Consider the following 11,273-nt stretch of genomic DNA (forward strand, 5'->3'; position numbering starts at 1 on the left):
CAACTTGCCTCTTGCTGCTGAGTCAGCCGACAGATTTCTACAGTTTCCCATATCTCCTGGAATGTTTGCAAGCACTGTCATGAGGGCATAAAACTCACAGAACGCAACAGCTCAGTACCCTGTGTCATCAAAATGGGGCGCTCCTGGAGTGATAACTTCAGTAAACTGCAGCAAAATAATGTTCCACGAAGTTTTTAACTCTGCATACTAGGCTGCCACCAATATTCATGTAATATTTTCATTTACCGGAAATTCGCTCAGCAATAAAAAAGATTAAGTCGTGTGAAATATTTTCACATAGTTTGTGGACCCAATCATGCAACAACCACAGATCGGCAACCAGTGGCTGTGTTTGTACATAACAATAAGCCAGACTTTTTGACATTGTTTATTGTGTATGAGCATCATGCCAGTACTTGCTGCCCAATTTGCTCCTGCTTCACTCCTCCCCAGCAGAAGCATGATAAGCAAATCAGAAAGCTTCAGCTTCCTGCTACGTTTGAACCAGAAATCATGGTTTGTTGCTCCCCAACAAGCCATGATCAGGAAGCCAACAACATGCCATGGCTACAGGTTGGCTGGTGATCGTGGCTTGTTAGAGAGAAATAAACCACAAGCTCTGGTTCAGACGTAACACAAAGCTAAGGCTTCCTTGGTTATTTATCCTGCTCACACCAGAGGAGGTGAAGTGAGTGCACCAGCATGCTGCTCACTCTAGATAAACCACTCTAAGACAGAAAGTCCAGCTAATAATGTGCAAATGTAGCCAGAGTCAAGCATAGCCTTGGTGCAACCTCAACCCAAAAGAGCCGAGCAATCACGCCAAACTACAGCTCTAGGTGATGGTCAATCAGAGTAGAAATATACACGAGGGAAGAGTACTGAAGCTGCTGGCCTTACTTCCCAGGGAATAGGGGTCTCATAACAACTCTCAGCACACTTAACAAATCCAGGATTCTTTCGGGAAAGTCATGACTCCTTTAAGAGGTATGATACTGCTTTAAATGCATAGCGTGTGGATGGAGCCCGGAAGTCTGTTTTTATTGCTGTCTCTAATGAATATATAATTTCTGTAAACTACTTAGAATATTGTTTTTTATTAAGTGGTATGTTAATCTTGTTAAACAAATTTTTTAAAATGTGGTATAGTGGTTCGTGTGTGAAACTGGACCTGGGAAGACCTGAGATCAAATTCCCACTCAGCCATGAAGGTCATTGGGTGAGCTGAGGCCCGTCGCTCTCCCTCAGTCTAATTGCAGCTCATGAAGTTGTGTAGTTAAAAGGCAACACGGTGGAGAAATATGGGTGTTGCCTTGAGCAACTTGGAGTTAAGAGAGGATACAAATGTAATAAACAATTCTATTTATAATAAAGACTGGTTCTGACACCTTTGTCTGCAGGTGTGTATTAGGCTGCAGTCCTAAACTTACTTACCTGGAAGTATGTCCCACTGAACTCAGCAGGGCTTACTCTGAGTAGACATGTATAGTTTTGTATTCTGAGTCTTCTTTAGGGAATCCAGAAATACTGTTGGCAGAGTAAACATGTTTGCATTCCAGTGAATGTGCTGTACTGCATGCTAGTCTCCTGTACCTAAGCCAGTGATTTTGTCTCTCTGGAAAATTGGGGGGGGGGGGAATTGCAGGGAAATGCCCTATTCAAATCAGAGGTATGTGCCATAGAGTAATTTGCAATGTTTTTAGTAAGCAAATCTAAAAAAGTTGAAACTGTTAGACCTGCTTAATATTGCATCTGAAGTGGTCATCCGTTCATTGATATTAATGAACTTATGAAACAGAATATTTTCCGTGGAAAAATAAAACACCTGGAAATTTTCCCAAAGCATTTTTCATTTTGGAATATTTTCTGCCCCACACCACTGACCTAAAAGCCATATGCTGTGTGAAACAGGCTTCATTAGCAAACATCATCTGATTTTGCCAAGTCCCCTGCGTCAGGTTTCACAGTGCTAGGACAGTCTGTTAATGTTTATCTGAAGAGAAAATGTTTTTGTTGACTTGGTGACTTTTCTCAATTGTGTACCCTTCTAGTGTCATTATTCCACATACAGTACAGCCCTGAGATGTGATCAGGCTTCTTACCAAGATGAAGCAACACACTGGGCCTGCTTAGGACCTCATAATGAGCAAGAAGAGGGGAGGAACCAATCAATAACACTAAAAAACAAAACAACAACTGCAATGATCTGCCTGCTGTTTGAGTACGATGATTGGTATCCAGCAAGCACAAGGCACCCAATAACATGTCATGTGGAATACTACTAGGAGAAGCTCCCTCAATCTAAACTTCATTTTTCTAAACACTGAAATATCTACTGAGTTTGAATCTACTTTAAAACATACTTCAAGACCCAAGATGTACTTCATTGCAAGAAGGCTGTAATAGTAGTGTTTTTATTGCTTTCTCTTCTCCTGCCACACTTATTCATTTTGGAAAGTCCATGGGACACGGGTGGCCTGTGGGTTAAACCACAGAGCCTAGGACTTGCCAATCAGAAGGTCAGCGGTTCGAATCCCCACAACGGGGTGAGCTCCCGTTGCTCGGTCCCTGCTCCTGCCAACCTGGCAGTTTGAAAGCACGTCAAAGTGCAAATAGATAAATAGGTACCGCTCCAGCGGGAAGGTAAACGGCGTTTCCGTGCACTGCTCTGGTTCGCCAGAAGCGGCTTAGTCATGCTGGCCACATGACCCGGAAGCTGTCTGCAGACAAACGCCGGCTCCCTCGGCCTATAGAGCAAGATGAGCCTTCACCTTTAAGTACCTCACCCTTCAGACTGTCCAAATTACCGTATTTTTTGCACCATAACACTCACTTTTTTCCTCCTAAAAAGTAAGGGGAAATGTCTGTGCGTGTTATGGAGGGAATGCCTATGGGTGGCATGCCTACGGATTTTCCTCCTCTAAAAACTACGTGCGTGTTATGGTCGAGTGCGTGTTATAGAGCGAAAAATACGGTACCTGTTCTCTTGATTCTCAACCAATTTCCCTCCTTCATGGGGACCTCAATGTTAAATAAACCCCTCAACAAAACATGTGTTTCAAAAGGTTGGGAACAGTGCAGAGCGTTGAATTTTACATTATCCCAGATTTGTTGTCCTAGAAGGTTCCTCTCCTTACATTCTGTTTCATAGTGCTCTGCCCATTCTTGGGCCAGAAACCCTAGTCTGAGCTCAGTGGACCAGTGGTCTGATTCCATCAAAGGCACCTTTCTGTATAGAGGAACAGGAAGCATGTTTCATAATTACAACACATGTTTACTCAGCAGTAACTCCCACTGTGTTCATTGGTGTTTACTCCATTGTAAATCCATTTAGGATTGTAACCTATGGGTAAATGAAGAGATACAGGAGACAATCCATGATTGCTTCCCTATCCTGTTTGGAAAGAGAGCTGCTCTGAGCCTATCCCTTAAGTGTACTTGACAAGCAGGAGGGAGAATTGTCAGAGTTCTGCCAGTAGGATTTCCCCTCCAAAGCTTGCAGCAACATGTCCTTCCTCTTGCATCCAAGTTCAGGAAGGGCCGGGCTTTTGAGTCCCGTAATAACTTGACCTGAGTAAAAACAAGCCTCAAGCCTGACAGAGACACAAGTTGAAAGGTTTATGAAGGTGCATTATGGGACGGGAAATATGAATGTGGCAAAAAATGCTTTTGAACTGCAGAGCTTTTTTAAAAAATGAAGCGAGCCATGATCGTATAGTGGTTGGTACTCTGCGTTGTGAACTGCAGAGCTAAGGGGTTTGGCTGTGCTCAGAAAGCAGAGGTAGATGGAAGAGTTTTGTGAAAAATTAAATGTTGCACATTCTGCAAACAGCATTTCTCATGGGAATCAGCAAATCTTTCACTGGTTCAGCCAGAAAGGAGACAGGCAGGCGGGAGTCTTCTTCTGTGTTTCCAGAGAAAGGAACTTCCCTATCAAGCATGTGTTGAATAAAGACACACCAGCCAGGGCATGCCGTTAATGAATGAGTGATGCCCACTGTGGTGTTTGCTAAGCAAAAAAAAAAAGGGAGTGTAAAACAGCAGAAAGTCCATCAGTGCTTTAATATGTACAAAACAAAGAGAGGCAATCCCAAAGGCATTTTGAGCACAAACAACTCTCCATACATTCCGGTCAACACTATACAGTTCATACCACTTGCTCTCACTTTCATTAAGAGTTGTTTGCAGACTTTCGTTCTTGTTTTGAGAAAGGCTTTCAGCCTTTGTTTGTTTGTTTGTTTGTTTGTTTGTTTGTTTGCCACGGTGATCGATGTCCGGCCTGCAGACAACACCGTGAACTACCTTACCACAAAAAGATTGCAAATGCCAGTTTCATATCACAATGCAAAGATTGTTCCCTCCCCCCATACATCATACATGCTTCTCATTACTTTACCATTCTTTTAGCAGCCCCTTGCTTGAAATTACATTGTGTCAGACAATAAACAAAATATAAGTCCATACATATTTATATAAAGTGCTTTGAGTGCGTCCCCAACACACTTTTATTTTAAAGTGAGGCTAGGCCTAAAAGAACAAAACAAGTTTTCCCCCCTTCCCCAATGTTTTCCCCATCAAGACACTATTCTAGGAAACTTCTTATTAGAATTCTCAGGGTCTGATCCAAATGTATATATTGGCTGCCAGCAGCATGAAAGACACCATGATTGGCCAGTAGCTATTTCAAGCAATTAAAATAATAATAATGGACAAACACATTCAAAGATATTGAAACAACGACAGTTCTGTGCTAACAGGAAGTCTCTGATATTGAGAGCCAAGGAAAATGACTTCAACTTCCAAGAAGTTGACCTATCACTCAAAGCATCATTTCAGAGAGATGGAAGAACTTTCGCTTTGTATGTCACATGACATGAATCAAACCCAGGCAACTATCTTGGCCCCTTAGATATGCCTGCGGGAGGAGGGAAGAGGCAAAGAGGTCTGCCCTGACACCACAGAAGGTTGTTAATGTAGAAAGGGGACAAGAACTCGTTGAAGGAAGACAAGGCATTCTCTGATGCCTGGGATTTCTAAACCACTGCTCCTTGAGTTTTGAAGTTGACTTGTTTCAAGAAACCATAGCTAAGATTAACCAGAGTTTAGAATTGGGGCATGATGCTAAACTGCAGTAACTAGAAACAGATGTGAAATCTTCTGATCCCCTTCTTAGGGATGTGCCAGAGGAAGAGAGGGGTGCACAAACCAAAGGCAGCTCATTCCCATCATCATAAACCATGGTTTACTGTGATTTATAAATTTACCTATGGTGAACTATTGTCCTTAACAATGCTGGGGGTGGGTTTCAATATTGCAAACATAAGAAATATATATATAGTATTATGTTTTACTTGTTGCAATTTCCCTGATGTTTACAGCGGGGGTAGGGGTGGGGAAGGGAATCTCTGGTTGTGCTGGGGAGCTTAAAATAGCACTCTGTTCCCAAAAGATTGGGAAGGCCTTCAGTTCAGCTACCCAGATGCTAAGTGGAGGAATTAGAATAATAATGAGCAGATAGGCAGACAAACAGGAAATGAAAATGTGCCACTGCCTTGTAGAGAGGCAGCAGATTGCATTATATCCTCTGCTGTGTCAGTCTCGGGCACTTTCACATCCCCTTGTCAATCATGCCCTGAAAATAAAGTTGTGCATGGAATGGGGGAGAGTTGAACTTATGTAAAACATCAATAGTTGGATCATCTGCGAGTTTGTTCTGCGTCCTGACAGGACCAAAGACCCTGACGACATAGCTTGGCACTTGTCTTCCACCCACTTCAGACTTCCTACCCCCCTCTTTCTTGCACCTGTTGACTCATGCATCATATCAGGTTCCCATCTGACAGCCCTGGAGCTGACATACAGGAAACTCAGAAGAAAAAGAAAGCAACTTGTCAGAAAATCTAGCAAACCAGAAAGCAGGCAAATCAGAACCAGGCTGAGCTGACTCAGCGTTTCTCCATAAAAAGGGATCCTATGCTCCAGCTCCTGGGAAACTGAGTATAGGACTGGCAGCCTTAGAAAGTCTCCTATGGAGCCATAGGCTGTTTCAAAAGTGTGTCCAAAAATACTGAATCCTTTGAAATACAATGAATCACAATCTTCGTTGCCATGAGTCAAATTAATCTGGAAAAAAACAATGCATACTTCCTTCTGTCTGGTCCCTTCCAACTCCACGATTCTATGAGTCTTCTCCTCTCCCAAGTACATTAGAAATTAATGGGAGTTAGGCTTTGGTTGCCAGGTGAGGGAGCTCTGTGCCAATGGAAGAAACACAAATGGATTTTTAGGAAGCTGCCTTATATTGAGTCAGATTGGTCCATCTAGCTCAGCTCTGGCAAAGGCACTCTATGGTTTCAGACAGGATTCCTCACCAGCCCGACCTGGAGAGGCTGGATATTGAACCTGGGACCTTCTGCAGATGCTGCCTTTCTTGATTTCATTTCATTATTCTGTATTTCACTACATCTATGGGTTATGCACGACAGGTCACTGTGTCATATACTGCAACTGAAGGAGGCTCACATCCAGCAGTTCACATGGAAGGTGGCCAATGTTTGCTGGCCCACTCATAATGTGTGTGTACACCACACAGAGAGAGAGAGATACCCACTAAACTGAGCCGGACAGCCTCAGGGAGATGATTGTGCATCCCCAGCAACAGTTTCAGCCTTATTCGTAAAGCTCAGTTCAGATGTAAAAGCAAAAACATTCAGAATAATATTTCAAGAATTATCTCCTGCTTCTAGAATCCTAACAGTTTGTCATTTGTTGTCGTTGTTTGAGATGTTTTTATTTTTTTCGAATCAAAAAGTGACAAGAGTTGTACACCCTACTCAGATCAGGAAACAGGGTGAGTTTGATTGACACAGCAACAAGCTTTGTCATGACACACTTTCGGCTTTTGTTCAAAAGCAGCAGCACTGATTAGTTTTGCAGAAGAGCACAGAATGATTTGCAGGCCCAGCACAGAAAAGGAAGGCAGTCTTTACAAAGAACCAAAAGGGGCAAGATGTCTGGTGGTGCAAGGGGAAGTGGCTCTACAGCTCAGTGAACCTAAAATACAAATGGCCACATAAACCCTTTACTTCACCTAAACACCTCCAGGGCAGGGATGAGGTAGACCATCAAGCACACTGGGTACTAATTTAACAAATGAAGGAGGAATATAATAGGCCAGGTCAATCCCAGATCTATCCCAGAATTCATTGCCTGTGGGTTCTTGTGGGCTGTGTTTTAGTCAAACAGAAAGAGTGGAATTAGTGGAAAGGGAGTGATTACTACCTTAATTATAGTTGTAATAGGTTAATGCCTTTAAAATCATTCCATAAACTTAACTAGTTAGTGGGGGGGGGGGTTTCCTAAATGAGAACAGCTTGCTAGCTACTTGTTGATCTAAAACCAGCAAAGCACTGCTCTGAGTAATAAATACCTTTAGCTTCCTGTCATTGCTGGGCTAGAAGTCAGAGAAGGGCAAATGAAATCATTGGCACAGCAGGTGATTCAGCTCCTCTGCCCTTAGAAATGAAATGCTGCTTTATACCCTAATGCAAACTGGGCTTAAACGTATTTCACTTCTAGGTCTCTTGCTGTCACTTTCTGGGTTATGGCAACGGCAGCAAAAAGTGTGGGTTAATGATTTTACAAGGTTTAATGCACACAGGTTCCATGTCATCTAAGCTGACGCCCAGTCCATTTGCCAAGACTCTAATAGGGAACAGTGAGCCCCAATGCAGGACACCAGCATATTATTGCCTTGGGGAAATTATCATAAATGAACAGCGAGGGAGGACTGGTTTCGCTGGAAAGCAACACCAGGTACTGCTTTCACAACTACATAAGTATCTGGCATTTGAATAGTGCCGGCTAATGAAAATGAGATAAGATCAGGGTTGTGTGGGTAGAAAATAAATACAAATCTAAATTGAAGGGGAATTGAAAGGGTTTTTGTGCTAATATCAACAAACAGCTGACATTAGTGAGGATTTCAAAGGTAATGCTTGCTGCAGCGAAGAACATGTTCAGGAAACTTGGTCACTACTACGGACAGTATTCTGAAAACAAAAGTAAACACTTGACTTTACAGATTCCTAAGCACTCTACAGCCAACCCTAACTTCTTGCCTTAAAACAGTCTTTAAAGCTATTGTTTTCCGACGAAAGGGTGAGCCATCAGTAGCACCAAATTCCTTCTTGCGTGTAGGGATTTCAGTTTTAGGAACAGCAGCTCAGTTCAATATTATTCCTACACCTGTGAGGTAGATGAGTTTGGTAACACTACATCACAAGAATAAACTCCTTTGTAGGCTAACCCCTGCAGTGTCTTAACCCTTGATGGAAGAAGGGGGCTCTAATATGCACATATACAAATCCACATATGCCCATCCTTAAACATTTCCATCAACTGCTAAACTACGGGGCAGCTCCCACATTCTGGGTAAACCTTGTCTTGAGTGCGGCTGCCAGACAGCCACTACATTCTATTCTCTGCACTTTGCAATGACAACAATCACGACAAGAGGGAGTCCCCTGTGCTAGGCTCGGTCTCCTGGGAGTTAATGCTACCATGCAAGACAGTACCTTTACAGTGCAAAAACTCTTCCCCAGTGTGGGGGCTTCCTTCTTCGCACAGCAGTTCGCTAGCCTTCTCTTGTCCCATATGATAGCCATTGTGATCCCCATTGAAATCGTTTTTCCCATTGCTGTTGGAATATCCATTGACGTACATTTTCAGGGCAGACCTCCGGAAGCAAAGGATCTCCTGGAAAGCATACCTGAAGTCTGGGCTTCGGCAGTAAATCAAAGGGTTGAAGGCCGAATTGACATATCCCACCCAGTTCAAAAAGATGTACACAAATTTGGGGATGACGTCCTCCGAGACGACATGCACAATGTTGACGATGAAGAACGGGAGCCAGCATAGCGTGAAGGTGCCCATGATAATGCCCAGGGTTTTGAGCGCTTTGTGTTCCCTCAAGCAAAACTTGGATGCCCTCCTGTGGATTCCCCTTCCAGCCTGCTGCTCCTGCTGTGAACTTTGCTGGTGGAACCTCCCTTCGCATTTACCTATCTTCTTCAGCTGCTTCTGGGCCACCTGGAAGACCCTGGCGTAGACAAAGACCATGACTACCAAGGGCAAGTAGAAGGAGATGATGGAAGAAGTGATGGCATACTCTTTGTTGGTGAAGAAGTCGCAGCAAGTCTCATCGGCATAGCACTCTTTGGCCTTGGAGTCCGTGGCTCTGTACCAGTGCATCTGGATGGGCAAGAAGGAGGTTAGGATAGAAATGACCCAAACCAACAGGATGACCATCCTGGCTTTATTCTTGGTCAGGAGGCTTTGGTACTTGAAGGGGGAGGTGATGGCGAAGTACCTGTCCACGGCAATGACGCACAGAGTCTCGATGCTGGCCGTCACGCACAGCACGTCGATGGCGGTCCAGAACTCGCACCAGAAGTTCCCGAACTTCCACGTGAGCTGGATGATGTGGCTGGCTCCGAAAGGGACCACCGCCAGCCCCATCAGCAAGTCCGCGCAAGCCAGCGACGTGATGAAATAGTTGGTGACCGTCTGCAGCCTCTGGAAGCGGGCGATGGCGGTGATCACCAGCACGTTGCCGAAGACGATGGCCAGCACTATCAGGGACATGAGGATGCCCATGCCCACCACCCAGCTCTCTTCCGAGCCGGTGGAGTTGCCCGCGCTCTGCCCGCTGCTGCTGCTGCTGCTGCTGTTGGCGCCCAGCGTGGCTTGCAGGGCACTGGCGGCACTCACCGCTTCCATCGCGCTCGGCCCCTCCGGGAAAGCAGCCGCGTCCGAGCCCTTCTTGCGCGCCGCTCTTACTTGGAGCGCCTCTCGGCAGGTCCGCGCGCCGAAGGTCTGTCCGTCCCGCCGGGTGTAACCAAGGCTCCGAAGCGCCCGGCCGCTGACCCCTTTGCAGGCTCTCTGCTCTCAGTGGCCGCTACGGGCGCGCTGGAGAAGATCCAGGCTTGGCGAGCGCACGCGGGGCTTGGCGGGACCGGGAGCCGCATGCAGCTTGCCGCTGCGGAGGCATTTGTCTGCTCGGACCCTCCTCCCTTTCGTTACCTCCCGACTGCCTAGAACTTGCCCGGAGCCCGTTATGTTGAGAGTGTGGGGGAGTTATAGGAACTCCCCATTGTGACGTCGGGCACCTCCCAGCCAATAGGCGGGAGGGAGGGAGCCACACACAGAGACCGAGCGGCACAGTAGCGGCGCGGGCACCGACGGGCGGCAGCGGATCGCGGCGCCTTCCAACGAGCTGCCCCGCGGCCGCCGCTTGCAGGTGCACGCAGTGAAGGCTCCGCTTTGGTCCGCCGCCGCCGGCAAACTCCCCGGTCCCGCGATCTCCCAGCTGACGCCGCTCGCTGCTGTGGCTGCCCCTCGTTTGGGGCGCCTTGTTCCCCAAGTAGCGTCGGCTCCCGAGAGCAGAAAGCTTTGGAAAGAGCAACAGGAGAAGGGCCCGGGTGCGGAATTGTGCGCCACGCCTGGTGGGAAGTGAGGCGCTTGGCGGGAAGGAGAGAGAAGATCCGGACGAGCCGACGAGCCTACTCTTGGGTGGCGGCGGAAGGGAGACTAGAGAGACACACCCCGATCTCTTTCTCTGCAGCGCGTACTGTGCTCAGCCACTCTGCTTTACAGCAACGCTGCCCACCGCTACCCGAATTCAGACCCCATACATACCCCTGCTTGGGGAACACACCCCTATTCCATAACCTTTGCACTCCGCAACAATAGCCTTTTGCCATCCCTTCTAAATCCGATGATCGGCTTGTCCCTAGTTCTTCCAACACATCCAGTTTTCTTGTGTTCGCCTCTACTGAAATAATGGCCCTATTTTGACTACTGGGAGAGTTCTGCGTTAGAGCATTGCTTTGCACGCAGGGAGTCCCAAGTTCATTCTGCAGCATCTCCAAGTAGGGCTTGGAGAGGACCTTTGTCTGGGATGCTAGTGAGCTACTGCTAGTCAGCATAGTAATAAAATAAAAAAAATACTGAGCTGGGTGGACCACTGATCTGACTCATTAAAAGGCAATTTTCCTATGAGCTGAGGCAGGGCTTAAAATGTTACTCTACTACACATTCTGGTGGTTTACCAAAGCCAAGCATTGTTTGAGATTCCAATCCTTTCCTTTGAATGGAGTGGGACTACCCAGATAGTAAACATTACTGAACGTGTTCCAGTTGCTGCTAAGGAATAAGAAGTGCAAGCAGATCCACAGTGAGGTTAAACCATTTTTAAAAGGGGGGAGAGGAGA

At 46.1% G+C, this 11,273-nt stretch overlaps 1 protein-coding gene across 4 annotated transcripts in view; it reads right to left on the minus strand.

The window, feature by feature from the left end:
• Positions 1-10,200, minus strand: part of ADRB2 (adrenoceptor beta 2) — a 63,290-nt gene extending 53,090 nt beyond the window's left edge. Inside the window, exons 1-2 of one of the 4 annotated variants that reach the window (XM_083483803.1) lie at positions 8,577-9,942; positions 2,991-4,009 (exon numbers count right to left, since the gene is read on the minus strand). In XM_083483803.1, the coding sequence (XP_083339929.1) occupies positions 3,807-4,009; positions 8,577-9,780 (1,407 nt within the window). In that variant the 5' untranslated portion in view covers positions 9,781-9,942 and the 3' untranslated portion in view covers positions 2,991-3,806. Of the gene's footprint in view, positions 1-2,990; positions 4,010-4,043; positions 6,253-8,576 lie in introns of those variants that run through there. The other 3 variants (XM_083483802.1, XM_083483801.1, XM_083483800.1) reach the window with 3 other exon arrangements.
• Positions 10,201-11,273: the final 1,073 nt, after the last annotated feature.

Source organism: Podarcis liolepis (assembly GCF_965112155.1).
Source record: "Podarcis liolepis genome assembly, chromosome: 2".
NCBI classification, from domain to species: domain Eukaryota; kingdom Metazoa; phylum Chordata; class Lepidosauria; order Squamata; family Lacertidae; genus Podarcis; species Podarcis liolepis.